The following is a 20,657-nucleotide window of genomic DNA, read 5'->3' as shown; positions in this document are numbered from 1 at the left end:
ACATTCACAGGAAATTCGAAACAGACAGACAGGAGTTTTGACGAGTTAATAAAACAATGCAGTTGACACCCCGTTGGGGTCAGAGCTGCCAAGACACCGACACGAAGTACATTAATCAGAATGAAAGAAAAGGTACACGCCGTTACGAGCCCGAGGAGGAGGCGACAGTGAATGAAAGGGACAGTAGAGTGTACAATAGGCGGGGTTGGAGGCTTCCCCCAACTACTAACAATAGGCCCGCTAGAAACACATACGGCGTGGTGCACTGAAGGAGGCGGATAAGCCCGTGCAGTCCGCTTAGGGAAATACAACACAGAAGATGAATAGGAAGAGTCCGAAGAAAGATGGAGAAGGGGAGAACATCTTAGCTGCGGTCCGGCTGATGGTCTCGCCGGGGTGACGGAGGCTGTCGGTCGTCTGTGGTGGGGCACCGCTGATCAGCGACGCAATTTGGGTGAACTCCGGCCGCGCACTGTCGCCTCCTTGAGGAATCTTCGGGGGCCCGAAGTTCACCGCCGTCGTCGCTCGGCCTCCCCAGCACAGCCCTCAAGGCCGACGCCGCGTCCCGGCCGTACGTCTGGCCACCACCAGTTCTCAGCCCATGCTCCCCGGAAACCCCGCGCTGCACCACGCACACCGTCCACCGGGCCGCGCATCTTCCAAGAATTCGCGGGGCGCAGCCTTCTGTAGGCCGCGGCACTCTCGCCCAACTCTCTCCCCGAAACACATGGCCAGCCGTGGTGCGACAATGGCGGCGAGAACATTCCTCCGCTACGCGGTACGGCTCCTCTCGACCCGAAAATGGCGAGCGGCAAGAAAACCCGTCAAGGAGGGACATGAATTTCGCGACAGTATTACCACGGGCCTCGCATGCACCACGGTTATTTATGGGAATTCTCAAGAGATATCGCAAAAGTAACTTCATTTTCAAAGAGCGCTTAGATACAATCCCAACCTAGTAAAATTCAGAAATTTCGCATGGTTATAAGGCTTCGTTTTTTCGCTGCAAGGCATGGTGTAATTTCTTGTAGAGCAGGCTCATGGGCCGTTGGGACAACTTTTTGCAATGCCCTACGCGTCCGAGTCGGCCGAGTCACTGCGGCCGAGTCGGTTCAGAGTGATTATGTCGTTTTAGGTGGCGACTTCAACCTACCCAAAATTGATTGGCATCGTCAGCCGGCTCTTCCAGGAATATCTGGTAGCCTTAACACATTAATGGTTAATTTTGTAAACTTGCTTTCACTAACAAAAATGGTATTAGAGCCCACCAGAGGCAACCACATTCTAGGTATCGTTTTAACCAACGCACCTGAACAGGTGCTATCAACTGTCATTATGCCTGGTATTAGTGATCACCAGGCTGTCCTTTGTGAAATGAACCTAAAGAATATTAACTCGTACAATAAGAACTGCCGGAAAATTTTTAATTATTCAAAAGCTAACATAGCAGAAATCAATGCCGCGTTAAATAAATATTTCCCTACTTTTGAAACGTTCGCAGAATCGCATTCTGTAAATCAGCTCTGGCACATCTTCAAAAATAAAATTGTAGACCTACGCGATAAATACGTGCCATCATGGTCACTAACTCCAAGACGTAGTAAAAATAAACCTTGGTTCACAAAAGAATTACACCGGCTCACACAACGAAAACAGAGGATTTATAAGCTTTTTAGGTACAGTCCATGCGCAGAAAATCAGATAAGCTTAAAAGAATATCTAACCACGTCAAATCAGCCATAGCAGAAGCCAAGTCCCGATTTTTCGATTCTTTTGAATATAGGCTTAAACAGAACCCAAAAGAGCTTTGGAAATACATGAAAAGTAGTAAAAAAGACAGCATCTCGATTCCACCTCTAGTTGAAGGTGACAGTGTTACGGAGGAAGCTTTCGAAAAAGCGCAATGTTTCAATCGCTATTTTAGTTCTGTATTTCGCTCGGCGTTATCGCCAACTGATCAACATAGCTATGTACCCTTGTTGTTCAAAAACCAATGGAAGATGTACTTTTTGACACACGCGGAATCGAACAACTGCTGGAGAACTTAAATGTTTCAAAAGCAGCTGGCCCAGACCAATTACCAAATGCACTGCTAAGGTTTTGCGCGTCTTCTGTTGCACCATATTTAACAATAATTTTTGAAAAATCTTTCCAAGAGGGTGTCCTTCCACATGAATGGAAAATAGCGAGTGTTACTCCAGTTCACAAGACCGGCCCACGTTCTGTTGTATCAAATTACCGCCCCATCTCTCTACTCTAATTAGTGTGTGCTGCAAGGTCTTAGAACATATTTTGTATAGCAACATAGTAAAACACATTGAAAATAACGCTTTGTTTAACCCATCGCAGCACGGATTCCGGAAGGGTTTATCTTGCGTCACTCAACTAATACAGTTCACGCATGATATCGCACTAACACTTGATGGTCGTGAATCTGTTGACTGCATTTTCTTAAATTTTAGAAAAGCATTTGATGTAGTACCACATAAACTTTTATTGAAAAAACTGTCCTTCTATCGTATCACCCCTAAGACTTTGTCATGGCTTTCAGCGTACATTACCGGTAGACAACAATATGTAATCATCAATGGTGCAGCCTCTCATACCTCAGCTGTGTCGTCAGGGGTGCCCCAGGGATCGGTATTGGGGCCTTTGTTGTTTCTGCTTTATATAAATGATATCAGTGATAACATTACATCATCCATGAGGCTCTTCGCTGACGATTGTGTGCTGTACAGGAAAATTTCGTGTGAAAGTGATACACACGTAATTCAAAATGATCTGAACAAGATTAATACTTGGTGCGATAAATGGGGCATGTCATTAAACCTCGAAAAAACTGTCTTTATTAGGTTTCCCAGAAAAGAAAATGTCCACTACCCAACTTATAAAATAAGGGATTGCTCATTAAAGTGTGTAAGGGAATTTAAATACTTAGGAGTTTACTTTACATCAACATTGTGCTGGCACAGACACATTGATTATATTACCCGTAAGGCTTCAAGGACATTGGGTTTTCTGCGCCGCAACACAAGCACCTTCCCGCAAACTGCCAGAGAAATATTGTACAAAACTAACATACGGCCTATACTAGAATATGCTTGCACGGTATGGGATCCGCCAACCCTGCTTGATAAAGCTAAATTGGAAAAACTTCAAAGTTTAAAGTCCTAACAAAATGCGAACTGCGTCAATTACTGACGCAACCAAACGCCATTGTTTTAGGTGATTAAGCAGATATCAGATGAATTTAGGCTCCGAATAAGACGACTCTGAATAACATTAATGGCAGTAGCCAGAAGGTACAGGTTCGTGCATAATGGCACCCCCAAAATGACGATGCCCCCGCCCCTGTGCTTCGTTTGGGGAGGTGTTGCGGTCTAAGGGGTTGAGATCCGTTCGAAAGCTCGAAAATACCAACGACAGCATGTTCAGGGGGGATTAGAAGAAATACGAACAACGGAGCACACAGCCTCCCACGCATGCCGCACCGTCCTGCTGCACAGTCAGTAAACTGCGCGCATGCGTGGTTCTTTGAGAGTGCTTGAGAGCGTGGCCTACTCTTAGGGAAAATGCTTGATAAATAACGAATCGGCACCGGTAATTTACTTTGGGGCGTATTTTTACGCTCTCTCGCGACTGAGCATCATGCTATCTAATACATTTGGAAGTCAAGCGCGCAGCAGGATCATTGCAGCTAGCATGATGCCCTTCAACGATCATGTTGCTCAGTGGCGACGCAGCGTGAAAAGGTGTCTCGAAATAAACGAACAGCATCGCTATTTGGTCAAGCATTTCCCTTAAATGTAGGCCGTACTCTCAAACGCTCTCGAAGAAGTGAGCATACGCGCAGTTTACTGACTTCGCAGCCAGATGGCGCAGCATGCGTCGGAGGCCGTGCGCTCCGTTGTTCGCATTTCTTTTAATCCCCCCTGTACTATTCCTTTCAGTTCCCGCAAATACAGTAGCGGAGATCTCCCTCCTAAACTCTCGTTCTGGCGTCTTGTTCGGTACAACATTCTTTCCAAGTCAGTGTTGCCTTTTGCTCGATGTATGGCCCAACACTTTCTTCGGACACAAAAGCGCAGAGTCGTCCGCCGGTGCGTGACGACCTGGCATCGGAAATGTTGCAGTTTTACCAGAGGCCCGCGGCGTACGAGTGCGAGGAAGCTAATGGAGTTGCACTTCTGTCCGCAACGAGGCCGCCACGTCTCATTTCTCGCCTGCACAATATAACGGTCTCGCTGCTGCCCGCAACGGTCTACTTAGCGGACGCGCACTTGTGTATCGGGCGACGGGCACTCCATCTCTGATTTAGCTCATTTCTCCCACTTTTTCTCGTACTCAGTGCGAGAAAGACGCATGTCGGGCGCTCACTGAGTCGTTTGCTTGTCGAAAAAGTCATTGCGTGCGAGGACCAGAAAGAATTATCCTTTCCTTTTTTTTTTTTTTTTTTTCACTTTGATTCGATTCTGCCGGCAAATGCAGTGGTGCACGATTTGGACTTCTAGCTCCCACACCCTATTTATTTTTTTACTCAGAAACTTAGTAGTCGAGCCACTGATTCTTGTGTGTTTCACGAGACTCATTCAAGGGGCATAAATCTTGGCTATTGCCCAAAGTCACCCTTTGGGCATAGACTGATACAATCTCTCCTGTGTTCTCCAGATGCATGTACTTTTTCTGCGCTTCGGGAGATCTTGAGCTTCCTATATGCAAAGCGAGTCTTAGCAAACGCCGCCAACTTTCTTTGCGCTGATTTTTCGACGTCGTTCTTTCTCTCTGAAAGCTATTTCGGCGCCAATTGCAAAGGCATTTCTGCCATAGCAAACAGCCTGAACGCAAAGTTTGCATAGGAAAGACTGGTAGCACTCCGAAGTGGTGAGGCTTGCTCGCGTCAACGCCATTTACTGAAAAAAGAAAAAAAAAGGAATGTTTTATGAAAGGTACATGATCAAGGGAACCAGCTTTCTGTTAACCCTTTCAGCCCTGACTTTCATCGGAGCTGCTGCTTATTTGCAGCGACCAGCTCCGATAAGACGGCACAACGGTGATAAGCATCATTGAAGAACAATACACCCGAAAACTAGCAGTTTTGGTTTCGTTCCCAATGCGCTAAAGGAAGGTTTATGTGATGGCGTCAACTGACACTGCCAGGGCCGAAAGGGTTAATTAAAAATGCACCTCCGATTGGATTTTACAAAAACAGATTCAAAAAGATGCTCACAGAAAAACGACGTAAACGCACGATGCTGGCTGGAGCTGCACCAACACAACAAAAACAAAGTATGGAGGGAAAAATACGATGGCTCCCGTTGTTTGTACGTGATCACCATACGGCTGTTGGGTAACTGCGAACAAAATGCCACTTTTGAATTTAATCCGCTTGCCCGTGCGTTTTCGTCGTTTGAAGCAATAGTTCCTGCACGGGAGTTGACGCTCGTGCAGATAAACTCATACTAGTCGTATCATGCAGCTTGTTTTATTCATCGACACTAACGATCCCGCAGGGTGTCTTTACGCGATTTAATTATTAATAAAAATTTCACTTTTTTGTCGCCTTTTCGCCGCAGTTTTTTTTTTTTTTTTCGTCTTATTCACACTAGTATTGTTTCTGTGCTTCGAGTGACTGCTTGCTGCGTGTTTTGAACAGAATTTCCGAGAAGGATGGAGACGAAATGGCGGTTCCGTGTTTTTCTTGCAGTTAAAAAAAAAAACAATAATCTTTGGTGGGCTCGAAAACGCCTTTGCATTTCTCTGAGTACATGTATGATCTCTTAGTATCTTGACCCTCCATTCTGTAGGGTAGCCAACCGCACTGTTCTCTGGTTAACCTTCCTGCCTTTCATGTACTGTCTCATCCTTCCTTCCCTAACCCTATCAGAACAGCTTGCGATGCCTCGCAAACTGCAACTTATCACAGTGTTCTCGTTGTCTACCGTGTTCTGTCTGAAGCAGCAAACTCCGCGTGTCCTTCAAAATTATTTTGGTTTTGACTTAATTTAATTTTTGGCGTCTGCCTAACCGCTGCACTCCGTCTTTTTTTTTTTTTTTTTTTTCTTAACTACACCGGGGAGTGACCTCTGGGTGTTTCCGTCGCTGATAGCTGCGTTAGTGGCCTGACATGTATCAGCAGCTGCGGCTTCATTAAGGATGACGGAATGTTGCGCATCGGCTGCCTTCAACGCCAAGCAGGCACGTCGATGGCTGTGGGAGCCTAATGATGGGGAGAGCTTTGAAATATAGCTTCCCGGTTATTGTTCCTTGTTGCAGTTCCTCCGCCTCGGACGACGATGATGTCGGCTTCGCGCGTCGAAACAAGCGTTCCCGAAAGACGCGTCGCCCCAGCGACGACCGGGCCCCGGAGATCGGCGGAGGAAGCACTGCCGCGCAGGAAGCGCGATCCGAAACCGAAAGAAGCGAACACCGTCTGGCGGGATCGCCGATGGCCTCCGCCAGCCCAGGAAGGCTCGCAGCGGCCGGCAGTCCCCGGCCGACGGAACGAAGCAAAAAGCACCGAAGGCGAGCCGTTCTCGTGGTTGACAGCGACGAAGAACACGAATTCTCCAGGCGCAGCGAGCTCGTCGACGCCGCCGACAACAACGACGATATCGTTATTGTCCCCGGGGACGAGTCTTCCGGCACCAACGGCGGCAGCGGCGCGCGCAAGGCGGAGAGGAGCCGATTGGTCGTACGAGACGACAGTGACAGCGACGACAGCACCCGCATGCTTGACCCGTTCGGCGCCGACGGCGGCAGCGCGGTCGGCTCTAACGACGTGACGAGGGCCGTGAGCCCGAGCGACGAGCTTGAGCGAAACGCCGCGACGCCCACGATAAGCTTGGACGACGACAGCGCCGAGGGCATCGACGGTAGCCGGGGGAAGTCTTCCTCGAGTCCTACCCGAGGTGCAAGCTTCAACGGAGCCTCACAACAGGCGACATTGAAATGGGAGGACGAAACAGTGCACGCCGTGGAAGACAACAGCGACGACGATGCTGTCATCCTCGAAGGCAACATTGGTAAGTCTCGATTTCATTTGTCATCTCCGCAGCACCCCTTTCCTCCACCCTTACATTTTTTTATCGCTCCGAACTTGGTGGCCATACAGCAGTTATATTTATTATTTGCCCTCCCAGACATTCTTCCATCGCAAAACCTTTCCCGATGCTTTCACGTGAAGGTATAGTAGAACCTCGTTGATACGTTTCCGGTTCGTACGATTTTTCGGTTACTACGCTCTCAGTTGTGTACACTAAAAATGCCCTATAGCGCTATGGTGGTTTTTTTTTTTTTTTTTTTTTTTTTTTTTGTCATTACGTTCCTGTATATAACACGATTTCCCGGTAAGTACGTTCAATATTTTAAAAATGTTATCCAACTATGACGGATGATGTTTTACGGAGAACAAAAAACGTGCTGACGTGCGTGCGGACCGAGCCTCAGCGCGCGCGGCGCAGTCGGGCCGACTGGGTCACCGTGTCGGCTTTCCCGTAGTGTTGTGCTTGCCGGCGCCACTTCGTGACGCTGCTGCCCTTAGCCAGCGTCGCCTTTATAACGACGTCCCAACGTGCGAAACGCTAACCTTGGAAGAAACCGTAGTGACATTTACGCCTTCAAGCAGCGACGACGGGGAGAAAGAGGTGGCGTCTCGGGGCCACATATACTCAGGCCGTAGTTAGCTTGGAAGCGCTGCGCAGTTACTTTCGCGCGAAGGCAAATCCCAGTGCGGAAAAAGTCTGTAATGTTTAGAAAAGGAGCTCTTGCTCTCAGAGGGCCGCAGCATCCGCCTGCTGACGTTGGCAGACATGTACAAGTGAAAAAGGCCATTGAGTGCTCATGTTGTCTCTCGATTGAATTTTTTTTTTTCTGTGGCGGATTGTACGTTTTCGTTTTCCATGGTAGTACGTTTCCCTTTTTTTTTTTTTTTAACGTGTGAACGAGGTTCTACTGCATATGAAACTGGGGCCGCAGCGTGTGTGCGTGCGCACCGCAGTTGGAGAGGGGGAACCGCAAGCAAAGCAGCCACTGCCGTAACATCCTTCAAAGCCTTGGTCAGCACGCTTTGCGAAATGTCGGCTGACCGAGCGAGCTTTGCAAGTGAATGCACTTTATAGAGCCATGGCACCAAGTAGTGCGCGAAGAATGGCATTTAAAGAGGTCCGCGTCAGTGGCTGCGTCACAAACACAGGCGCTGGGCCACTAGACCACTTGGCGGCTCGAACTTCTGTTGATGTTCGCGGATATAGCCCATAAGGTTCGTGTTAGGCCTGATTCAGACTGTTGCCGCAACTGTTGTAATAACTTTAAGGAATGACGTCATTTCACGTCTCAGTCAAGCGAACTGCGTGACACGCTTTTTTTTTTTTTTACGTTCATAGATCACAATATGGCTTCTGCGCCGGTAATCTGAACATAGCCTTAATTCTATGAATTTTGGCGGAACCGGTCTCACAGAAAGTAGGCGGCGGCGGCGTTGACCATGAGCAAAAAAAATGAAAAAAAAAAAAAAAAACTTTTGGCCGGACTGCTGGGCCGGAGATATGGGCTGGGCGTCGTTTGAAGTTAGAGAAGCTCAGAGTAAAATATGCTTTGAGATGAGGTTGAGGGCAATGGATCAACGAAGGTGGGCAGCTAAGGTTTTTAGGTACCTATACTTGAAAAGCGTGGACACGCAGTGGTTAAGAAAGACTAGAAGGCTAACGATGAAATACGGAAAGAACAGTGGGGAATCCAAAACAGCCAAGGTAACCAAAAAAGAGGCAAGGCAGATTGAAACGAATAAATGGAGGGAAAAAATGGAAGCCAAAACGTCGTTAGAGATGTACAGGGCTGAGAAGATGAACATCAGAAAGGAAAATTTCTACGATAATTCCCAGGGCAGTGCTTTGCTTTTTGAGGCTAGAGCAGGTTGCCTGCGAACTAAGAGTTTTGTGGGGAAGTATTCACAAAATGATGGGGTATGCGTGGTCTGCGGAATAGAAACAGAAACTATGCGGCACATCGTGCTAGAATGTGAGGGTATCCATCCAAATCTACATGAAGGGAATATTGGGCTGTCAGAAGCCCTAGGATTTAAGGGTATCACAAAGGAAGTTAACTTCAAGGCTGTCGAGGGGACGAAAAGAAGATTAGAATGCTGGTGGACGAAAAGCAGAGAGGGGAATATTGCCTAGGACAGCTACCACTTGTAACAGAAAAAAAAAGTGTTTTGTGCCTAATAAGCTTTTTGTGCCTGCCCTGGGCAGCGCTAGTATTGGGCCGGGAGTGTGAAACATGGGTATATTAGCAGGGGTGATCCAGCTGCGCCATTTGCACCATTTTGCTACAATTGTACTCTCCTGCGCCCTGCTGCGCCCAGTGGTGTTTTACTTGCGCCAAGTGCTCCGAACCGCTTGAACCCGGTCTTTCGGACGAGAGTTGTCCCCTCAAACGAGCTGAAGCGAGAGACGATCATTCTCCCGCTAACCAGCACGATGGTTCCTAGGTTGGCAACTTGGAAGAAGCGGTGCGCTCGATTATTCGGTTGCCCCAGCCGAGCTCCGCTCATGGTGCAGCCACAATGCAGCAAAAGGGCAGCCACGGTGCCGCTTCGGAGCAGAGAAGTGGTGATTCAGCAATGTTTGGCAAGTCGGCATGCATACAGACCGATGGCGTGAACCGCAATGGAGTGGTTTTCCGCGCTGCTGCAAACAAGCCTAATGACATTACTTCATGTGTATCGCTTGTAGAAAACTAGCGATTGACGTTCGGCCACTCGTGACAAGATGCACAAACGAGAGTCTATTCTTTTCCGCGCTCGCGGCGAATCGTTTTATTACTGTGCGGCCTTATATTTAGGGCTAGTGCAGTGGAGTAGCGCTAGCCAAAACTGCATCAGCGTAAGTTTAAACAACTTGCCGTTTGGAATTTTCGCAGCAAGTTTCTCTTTTTTTTTCATTTCGCGTGACGGTATTGAAAATAAAGCCCCTTCATATTGCTCTTATCCACCGTATCCACCGCCTGAGTGGTCGGGAATGTGGTGCTGATGTTGGCAATGAAAAGCGGCTCAGGTGGAATTTCGAAGAAAAGGGGATCTCATGCCGTGCACTGCTGAAAAGGGCTGAAGACTATATTTCATCAGAGTAGGATTTATTAGCAGAAGGCAACTCTGCCTTGAGCCACACCCTCTCCGAGCTGAATGAACTTAATAAAAAGGCAAGCAAGAATCAATAGTATGGTGTGATGTGTGTGAAGTGCAATATTTTCTGTCTAAATATTGTCGAGCCGGACCCTCCGAGCTGGATGAACTGAACGAAACGGCAAGTAAGTAGCAACAAATCAGTGCAATATGTTTGAGATAGTGAAATATTTTTATTGTAAATAAAGTGGGCACCCCTTCGGTATCAGTAAGTTTTTGTAATGATTACTGGGTGTTTTTTTTAAATTAAAGAAACGCTTGTCATCTGCTTCACTTGCAGCGGTCTAAAGGCTGTGGGGGCACACATTTTTGGTGCTTTAGTTACCCGCTTCAGAGTCTACAACTGTGGGGAAGTAATTAGCGTTCCTGAATGGTTGCCAGCCTTCTTTATCTCCAGATAAATGAAGATGCAACAAAAGTTTTGTGCTGCTCCCAAGCTGCTCCAAAATCAAGCTTTGATACAATAGTGCTCCAAAATAACATTTTTTCGGCTTCAAAAATTGCTCCAATAGTTCGAATGGCTGGATCACCCCTGTATTAGTCTTTTTTGGTAAGATGACATGTCATCACCCCGATACAAAGGGGAGACCAATAGAAATCATCATCATCATCATCATGCTGAATCGAAAGGGAGGTAGACCAAAAATTTCGCGTTTAAGTAGCCCAAGAATGGCTATGGTCTTAAAAACAAGTAATCTCCGTAGATAGCTAGATGTATAGTGGAACGGAAGGCTGACCCGAAACGTTTCCGTGCCTCTATCGGCGCGTAGTAAACACCGCGCTTTTCAACTGCGCAAGAACTTTTGCGTCTAGAAAAAAAACTACCTTTGCTCTCGCGAATGGAGTGTTGTGGCGTGAAAGTGAAAGTGTGCGTTTATGCCTGTAATAATATATTGGAGAGTCAGCCTAATGTTATTCTCGGCTCCTCCGCAACCCGCAACGCTTTTACGCATTGCGGGTTGCGGAGTGTCATGTGGCGTATACGGAGTGCCATCTACAAACAGTGCCGCATACGGCACTGTTTCAGATCAGTAGCGCGTGTCTTACACGGATTTGCACCTGTTATTGTCTCTTTAGTGTAATATATTTTCTGCTTTCAACGCAAATGTTTGTTAAAAACACGAATTTACTCAAAAAGCAGAACAACCCCGCTACGCGCAGTCGCCCCAGCACTGGTCGCAAATGTTAACACCGCCTTATCGCGCGACATGCAATGCGTGGAACGTCGCGCGACGTGCGCGAGTCGCAAGTATAGTTGCGAATGTGTTCCCACTTGCGAGTATGCGACCCTTGCGACCACGTTCCCACTTGCGGGTATACTCGCAAGTGGGAACGTGGTCGCAAGGGAGAAAGATTACCACAAGTGACTCATGACTGGAGCAGAAAAATCGCGACACGCGGCGCTATTGTTCCCGAGCGCGCCTACAGCGAGAGTAGCAAGCACATTCTATTTTCCAAAGAAGGGGGAGAAAGAAACCTATCCTGCTGTTGGTCCTTCGATAAACTGCGATAGAGAAAATACCCCTGCTGGAAACTCCTGTTTTAAAAAAATGAAATTACCGATAAGAAATGGATAAGTTATTATTTCCAATGTAAGCTGTTTAGCACTTTTCGCCGGCCACCTATTTTTCCGAAATTCTTATGGGCTTGGCACTATCGCTGTAGGCGCGCTGAGGAACAATAGCGCAGCGTGTCGCGACTTTTCCGCTCCGGTCATGAGTCGCTTGTGCCAAATTTTTTCAGTGGAGACTGTGCCTTATGGCCCTCCAAAATATTTTCTTAATATCTTGCGAAATTTCAGTATTTTCATTTCTGTTAGGTTTGTTGTTAATAGAGTAAAATGCACCGCGCGCATTAATTTAAAGGAATGCACGTTTACATCAGATATTTACGCCTGAAATTCCTATAACGTCTTACTACACGTTCTACACTCGGATAACGCATGAAACAGTGCCAAAAAGCCAAGACACCCGCCGCGGTGGCTCAGTGGCTAAGGCGTTGTGCTGCTGAGCACAAGGTCGCGGGTTCGATACCCGGCCGCGGCGGCCGCTTTTCTGATGGAGGCGAAAAGCAAAAACGCCCGTGTGTACGAGATTTCGGCGCACGATAAAGATCCCCAGGTGGTCAAAATTAATCCGGAGCCCTCCACTACGGCGCGCCTCATCGCCTGCGTTGCGTCGGCGCGTTAAACCCCTACAATCAATCAATCAATCAAAAAGCCAAGACGCTGCCGTAACCCACGCAGTCTGGCCCGCCAGATCATCCGGCTTCAGCGCGGTTACAACGGATACATGTCACGTGCGGAGGCACGCATGGACGACTTGCCGTTTCGAGCAGGGCACAATGTCCGGTCCGTGGCCATTTACGCAGGTCTGTGTGTGCGTAGCTGTAATACTTGTTGCGCCCTCTAAATACGCGATGAAATGCTAATTTAGGAGTCATGCCGTGGCTGTGTTCTCGCGCTTCACTAGAGTGCGAGGTTCGACATTCGGGGCCTAGCCCGACGCAGTCGTTGTAGTCACATTGACTGACGAATCCATCACACGCGCCGTCACACTGCGCGAATGACTTTGCTTACGCTTGATGCATATGCGGGGTCAGCTGTCGCACCGAGCTTGAGAAGGAGCGCTGCATCCATCAATCACACGAGTCGCATGATGGTCAAGACCTCGCGGCATTTTACTTCTTTTGTTAGCAATTTAGAGTTTTAGCGTGGTGGCTAACGTAGGCTACGCTACGGTCGGCAGGTACCGTGACCCGACTGGACATGCGCCCAAGGACGCGGGTTCGATTCCGGGCCGCGGCGGCCGCTTTTATCATGGAGGAGCAAAGCAAAAACGTCCGTGTGTTCGAGATTTCGGCGCACGTTAAAGGAGCCATGCAGACACAACACAAGTTTGGTTCATTCGAAAGCTTGCCTCGTTAAAATCATACTGACACCACTTTTAACGCACACTTCGTTCAAGTAAGCTATATTATTAGTAAAAAAAAGGGAATGGCCAGGCGACACACTAGATCATTTCCGCAACAGATCCTAAGATCTCGTATGCCCAGCTGTGCGATTGGCGAGGCCTACAAACGGAAATGAAAATTAGGCAGGGCTTATAAGCTTGCCGAACGAGCTATTTGCGCTCAAATATAATGCATATTCATTATACAGCAGTAAGAATGGTAAGGAAAACAATGAAAGTTACGAAAATACTTGTAAACATAGAAGTATCGATACGCCATGTTGTTGGTACCGGGATCACTATGCTTGTTTTAGCTGCACAGCGGTCCGCCGCTTTCCAATTGTCGTACACGACACTGGGCGATTGGCGTAATCGACTTTGTCTTACGTGACCCTGTGTGTCGAGGATACCCCATGTTTCATGAAACGACTACTTTCTACCGTAACAAAAACAAGCCAAGTGCAAATACGGTCAAAAACAAAGCAACGGCGCGCGGACAACGGCCGCGGCTGATTATGGTAGCGCCATCCGGGAGGACTGACGGTGAGCAAGGCTGTGCAAGTTCGTTTGAATACCCGCCCTCATGACTTCGTGGCAGCGATTTGGCGGGGGAATCAAAATTTAAACCTAAATTGTTTTTCCAGTAAATGGGGCATCGTTTGCTGACGGACAAGCGGTGGGGGCACTATAAAACAGGAATTTTTTCGAATAAAACAAACTTGTGTTTTGTCTGCATGGCCGCCTTAAAGATCCCCAGATGGTAAAAATTAATCCGGAGCCCTCCTCTACGGCACGCCTGATCACCTGTGTAGCGTCGGCGCGCTAACCACCACAATCAATCAATCAAGTCAACTGACTGGACTGGTACGCATTCGTTCCGCGGGGACGAGCGGACCGCCTCGCCGAGACTGCGCATTTGTTCTGGTGAGGGCAGTCCGCGGCATCTTAGCCTACAACCCAGCGTCCCGGCTAATTGTGGTCGCAGCGCCAAATCCTCCCCTGGCGAGCCTGGGCGGGAAAAAGTGAGTTGTAATTGCCGTAGCAACGTCGCCGCCATCTTGAGCTTGGAGGCGTACTAACTGTCATGGCAACACTGCGAGGGGACGCAAAATGGGGGGTGCTGATGCTTTCCTCCCCTCCCTTCTTCCCACCGCTCCGCTGCTGGCCCCGCTAGCCCCGCGCCCTTCGCGCCGCCCGCTAGGCCTCGTCGTGGCCTCGCCGATACCGGCGCGAGGCCTTATCCTTGTCGCCAAGCTAAGGATTACGCAGCTTGCAAACGCGTAATCATAATTCGTTCTGCCGAATTCCGATTGAGCCACTATTTCGCTTATTTCTGTGCAATCTTAATAATAGTTCAAATATTAGAGCACCCGTGTTCATAACACAGCTGGGCCGGCACTCGCGAATTGGTAACTCAACGCACCAAAGAGTAGTTTTCGCTTGGTAAGCTCGCAGTCTTAATTCCTTTTTCTGGGCCTATCGGGCCCGGCTATCGCATTCCCCCGGGTGTCGATTTACAAATGTTACGACTTTTCGCCCCCGGCTTTCACTTCAGCGGCGTTTTATAGATCCCCGAGAACAGCGCTGGCCGTGTGGCCGATTCGACGGCTTCGACTGGCGCATTCGCAGACGCCGGCTCGGTAACGGCTTGCCCGCGTTGCGAAAGCCTGATCGAATTGGCATTCCGCGGTCCTTCTGTGCTGCGACGACCGCGATCGGCGCGGGCGTTTGTTTCCGATAACCTCGAGCGCTTGTCGCAACTCCTCGCAGCGTTCACCGACGGGCGATCTGCGCAGCGAGGACTGCTCGAGGACTTCATCACCAGTGACCTAAACATTCCTTTTTACCAAGCCAACCAATTGCAGGCGTAGTGGTGGCGCTATCTGATGATGACGGCGGCCTTCGATCACGAGATTTGTTCAGGCTGTTTCTCTTTTTTTTTTTTTTTTTTTCTGTAATCGAACAAGTTTGAGGTGGTGGATCGTTGAAAGGAGCGCGGTGCATGTGTGAGAAATAGTTCAGCGTTGTTGGACTGTGAATTTCGTCACCAGCGCGAGAGATTAGAAATCGCTGCTGCTTTTGTACTGATGCGATTGAGGCATTAGCGTACCGCCGCTTTGTATGTGGTCATCGGCGGGCAGTATCGATTTCCCTTTGCTCAGTGATTTCAGATGCCTTAGTCGCAGTAGCGCTGTAGTTGCGCAGCTTGGTTTAGAACTGGAAAGTTCTTTGGTTTCTTTATCTGTGTTTCAGGGTGCGGGAAACGAAAGCGGACTGGAACACGATTTTCGGTTAGAGGCGCCGTGAAAAACCACGGGTGGCTCGAAATGCTATTCCGCACTGTGGAGCGCGTAGTATTGCCATGTTTAACACCGAATCGTAAATTTGCACACATTGTGACTAGCGATAGGAGGCATTGCAAGAATGCGAAAGAACTGGGGTTGGGTAATATTGACGGGGTTCCAACCTGATTAAGTGATGTAACGTCTGATGGCCTCATTTGTGGACTGTGCACTTACCGTATTAGCTTGCTTTTGATTTTAAAAGATAATGTATGTGCTTCCCCCCCCCCCCTAAGCTTATATATATATGTATAATGTGTGTGTGTGCAAGGGGGGGGGGGGGGCTTTGCTGCGCCGTGAAACTGAAAACGTTTTTAAGAGCATCAAGAACTTGATTGATTGTGGGGTTTAACGCGCCGACGATACACAGGCGATGAGGCACGCCGTAGTGGAGGTCTCCGGATTATTTTTTGACCACCTGAGGATCTTTAACCTGCGCCTAAATCTCGAACATACGGGCGTTTTTTTTTTCGCCTCCATCAGACTAGCGGCCGCCGAGGCCGGGAATCGAACCGGCGTCCTCGTGCTCAGCAGCACAACGCCTTAGCCACTGAGCCACTGCGGCGGGTGCATGGGGAAATCCATCCTGTGTTCTAGTGCTAGGACTATCTCATGTCGACGCAGCGGCGATAACCCTTTTCACTTGTGTGTTTTTGCAGCTCGATCTACTGCGTATAACAAGTCGGCGAAGGTCAAGAGAGCAATGGTCATCAGCAGTGACGAAGAGGAGTAGTAATTTCGGGTGCGACTACTTCCAGTGTCGCCGGAACCCACTCGACAACGCCGGGGCGCTGAAATTCGTCGTGCTACGTATCTATATGACTGCAATGTTTTGTGTTTCAGTGAATGAACGCAAGAATGACGTGTTAGACAAGTTTTAAAATACTCTGTCAGGTGTGAAATCCGTATTTTGTAATGGCCAGTTTCAATAAACAAATTTTATTCGATGTTCAATTGTTTTACGTCTCGAACCCTAGCGTCGGAGGGGTGTCTTTGTATTGTTATTGTTCAGGGTATCACATGAAGTGGCGTCGAAAAGTGAATGCTGGATTCGAAGACGAAAAAAAAATGGCTGCTGCTTAGCTCGGCTAGCCCTTTGCAAAGCGAAAGATTGGCTTAGCCTGGTTAAGTCTTGGTTTCACTTGGTTAACCTTTGATTTAGCTGTAATTATTACATTATTCGTTCAAAGACTGCCTTTTTCTGCGGTTGTGCCGCCTCTTCCGGCGTTTTCAGAGCCGAACGTCCCGCCGGGCGATATCCGCGGGGTGGTCAGACGCCGCTTTCCAACGACGGGTCAAGGCCTCCAGCTTCCGTGCCACGCTCAGAAAATGGCCCGGCCTCGCTATCATTCATGGCCCGGCTGGCATGCACGCGGCCAGTCACGTGGTCGGGCGCGAGCCAACCGCGGAGAGCGCATGCGCCAAGCCGGCGATGGCGAAGGCATCCGTCGGCGGAACTCGTCCCGGCGAGCCACGTGATGCGTTGCCAAGGGTACGGCGCAGCGGCGGTCAAATGAAGGTCAGATTTACCGAGACGGCGAAACCGCTAGACAAGATTAGTAAAGCGTTGCTTTTAAAGGCTGCGGCTTAGCTCGGCTAGGCCTGGCTTGTAGATGGAGCAGCGTCCTCGCTTCCTCCTGCCATGGCACAAGACTGAAGTGGAAGGTGTCGCGCAGCTGCGGCGAGTCACAAGGTATCACTTGTTCACTTCTAGGTCAACCTCACGCACGGCGACACTCGCTGGACGAGGCCAGTAAAGCTTTCGCAGTCAGTTTCGCTTTAAAATGTTTACCTGGTCCTCCTACCAACTAAAAGCGAATAAGAAGGAAGAAAGTGCGCAATGTTTACTGAGTGCCTTTATTTCATAGACAAATAAGCACTTTTTGCAGCGTTTTTAGTCCGCTTTATGTGTTTTCGCACTCACTGAAACGTTGAGAAGCCGAGCCGATTACGAACCTCATGAAATTATGTATTCTTCCTATAATTGCCGCGATGACACGGATGCCATCGAGCAACTTTCTTTAATGCTAGTGCCATATTTCGCTGTATAATTTCAAAGAAATTCTACTGTTCATGCTACCATGTCATGCTTTGCTGGGTATCTCGATAATCAGCCGCGGACGCCCCGCGGAGTGTTTAGGGCGGCTCTTAAGACCTCCATGGTCGAGCATGAATCTCCAACTCCTGCTTCAGACATTGGGCAGTCAAATTTGTTTCTACTTTCCGCCCTTGTGTCATATTCAAGGGCGGCAGTTTATCAGTCATGCAATAACGCTTCCTGTATTTTCTCGCCTAAAAGTGGTGGCTCAGTATCTTTCAATGTCCAGCTCCCCACCGGCAACACAGCTCGCGCTGGTCGACAGGGTGCAGGCGGCCAGGACGTCAAATGGGCTCCAGTGAACAAGGAACCGCTCCCAAGGAGCCACGCGATCCACTTTAGACGCTTAAGAGATGTATTCTCTCTCTCTCTCTCTCTCTCTCTCTCTCTCTCTCTCTCTCTCTCTCTCTCTCTCTCTCTCTCTCTCTATCTATCTATCTATCTATCTATCTAATCTATCGCTCGCTCGCTCTCGCTCTCTCTGGCTCTCTCTCGAAAATATATGCCTTCACCAAGGTAGGACATGCCAGTTGGACTAAACATCTTAAGAACCATGGGCAGCGGGTGAACGTTTACTATACATTGCTAATAACATTGCTAGAAGCAACAGTGAAAAAAGTGCGTACCATTCTTATGCCGCTTGTTTTGAGTGAGTTTTTACAGCCAACTTTCTTGGTTTTTCTAAATCCTGTCCGACCAATTATCTCCATTTACGCTATTATAACGATTAGATGTGGAACATTCGCGAAATCTGCATTATTGTGGAAATGCCGGGAGTTAAACGGTTCGCCATTTTCCGTAATTATTTGATATATCTTTTTTATTTTTAGTTTTTTTTTTTTCAAATTTCGTTCGACTAATTATCTCGATTTACGCTATTATAGCGATTACAGGTGGAACTTCCGCGATATCTGCATTTTTGTGGAAATGCAGGGCGTTACATGATCCTGGCTGTGGGGTACTCGGCAAAGAGTGCTACGCATTAAAACTTGGACACAGTAGACGGATGATGACACGCACTGTTTCTGAAGTCTACTGCGTCCTAGTTTTTTGCCCTGTTTCTTCTAGTAATGAGTACGCAACTAACCCAAAGTCAAGCTTTAGTGTGGTAATAACATTGCTTCGTGCTCGAGGGCGACCCGTTTTGCTCCTCACTAAACGTAATGGAACATGAGAGATCACCGCGCGGAGTGTGACCCTGGCGACCGCGACTGTGTGTACAGATGATGGCGTGGTAAGTATCCAGGAAGCGAATCCCGGAAAGCTGTCCGACTTGCACACAAAGTCTGTTGCTCGGGTTTAACACGTGCTCGTGCAGCTCGTCACTGCGCATTCAGTGAGACACTCGATTCCTTTTCTCAACACGTAATCCAGGTGACCATTAGGCGGATTAATGGGAAGCTGAGGAAGGAAGCGTAGTTAAGAGTGCTCTAAAGGGCCTCCACGTGGCGATTCAACGGCAAGGTAAGTTTCTCTCCTAGACTGCCAGGTAACTGCTGTGGAGGTGATGAGCCCAAGGTTAGTCAACGATGTTCATTCGGCAATGCACGCCCTGCCTCGCGAGGAGACTTTTTAGCGTGCAGAATAGACAGGGAAATGAGTGCAAAGGTAGGCACTGTGCATTTATAACTTTACGTATATCGCCTTACACTGCGGCTACCCACCGGCACTGCTGCCGACGCTCCCCTCCACACGGGCACCTTTAACACACCATCCGAGCATATAGAAGCACACCGACAGGCCCTCCTATACCGCCTTGCCCTGACCCACACCGACAGAACCGTCCTATTCTCCCATGAATTTAACTCGCCCATCTACCACTCCCCACACCTCCTCATCCCTCCAGAATATCGTGAGGTTCTTTATCCCCACCTCATTCCCCACAACATGCACCCCACTTATCACACAACCTGGGGTGAGCACGATACCATGCCCAATACTTCCCTCCCTCCTTACACGCGGTATACTTTGACTCTGCAGAACAGCAAACGTCATAGCAGCATGTGAACCACACCCCAACCCCCACCACCTGAACCACCACCCCCGCTGCCCATTCCCATGAGGTCGAGGAAGCAGCAATCGCCCTGGCCACCACCCTGCACCCCATCCCTACCCTCATATTAACGGATTCAGAGACGGCCGTTAGAAATTTCTGCACGGGCATCATTTCGCCCCTCGCCCACAAAATTCTCTGCTCCCATCCCTTTCCTGAACGCACCATCTCCCCTTTTGTGGACTCCTGTTCATTGATACACTGGACCCGTCAACAGAGCCCCTCCGCTCTTTCCAACTGACTCCTCAACTAGAGCCACTGCTCACTTACCGCGAAATCACCCTCCATCACAGGCTTTCACGCAGCGCCCTTCTACCCCCTGCACCCCTCGTTATCCCCCGTAGAGGCAGCACTCTGGAGACAATTCGAACGCACTCCTTTCCTACTCGATTCGTCCTCACCCACATATCACCATCCCTCTTTCCGACTCCCTATTGTCCTAGCTGCGGGGACTACGTAGACACCTCCCACGTCGGGTGTAGCCCGAAACAACCCATTCCCGTTTGCACCCGTCCCGCTTGAACCCATTCCCGAAACGCCCTTCCCGTTTGGCCCGTCCCGTGTGTTCCCGTTCCCAAAACGCCCTTCCCGTTTGACCGCTTTATGTTTCAACCCGTTCCCAAAACACCCTTCCCGTTTCAACCCGCTCCCAAAACACCCGCCTCAAATAGTTCACACAAGTTTCTGAGCTCGCAGTGCGCTTTTAGGCCTCCAAAATTGTGTTGGGCAAGGTAGTATAAGTTGATTTGATTGTAGGGTTTAACGCGCCGACGCAACGCAGGCGATGAGGCGCGCCGTAGTGGAGGGCTCCGGATTAATTTTGACCACCTGGGGATCTTTATCGTGCGCCGAAATCTCGTACACACGGGCGTTTTTGCTTTTCGCCTCCATCAAGGTAGTATAAGTTACTGAGTAATGACTACAACATATTTTACTCATTTCTTGCCTAAATATTTAGCGCGGGGGCAAATTCTATTTTACCTTGACTCTAACTCCACTCGGTGCATGGCGCCACCGACACGTGTTCTTTTTA

The 20,657-nt window shown here is 48.9% G+C and overlaps 1 protein-coding gene across 1 annotated transcript in view; it reads left to right on the top strand.

Annotated features, from left to right (window-relative positions):
* Positions 1–16,421, top strand: part of Timeout (circadian regulator timeout) — a 366,583-nt gene extending 350,162 nt beyond the window's left edge. The window contains exons 27-28 of the mRNA XM_077706142.1: positions 6,274–7,022; positions 16,133–16,421. Coding sequence (XP_077562268.1) covers positions 6,274–7,022; positions 16,133–16,206 — 823 coding nt within the window. The 3' untranslated portion in view covers positions 16,207–16,421. The remainder of the gene's footprint in view (positions 1–6,273; positions 7,023–16,132) is intronic.
* Positions 16,422–20,657: the final 4,236 nt, after the last annotated feature.

The sequence above is a fragment of the Haemaphysalis longicornis genome, unplaced genomic scaffold, assembly GCF_048455015.1.
Source record: "Haemaphysalis longicornis isolate Haplotype H1 unplaced genomic scaffold, Haemaphysalis longicornis Haplotype H1 scaffold_4, whole genome shotgun sequence".
Taxonomy (NCBI): domain Eukaryota; kingdom Metazoa; phylum Arthropoda; class Arachnida; order Ixodida; family Ixodidae; genus Haemaphysalis; species Haemaphysalis longicornis.
The sequence above is the reverse complement of the archived record's forward strand: the minus strand, read 5'-3'. Positions and strand labels throughout refer to the sequence as shown.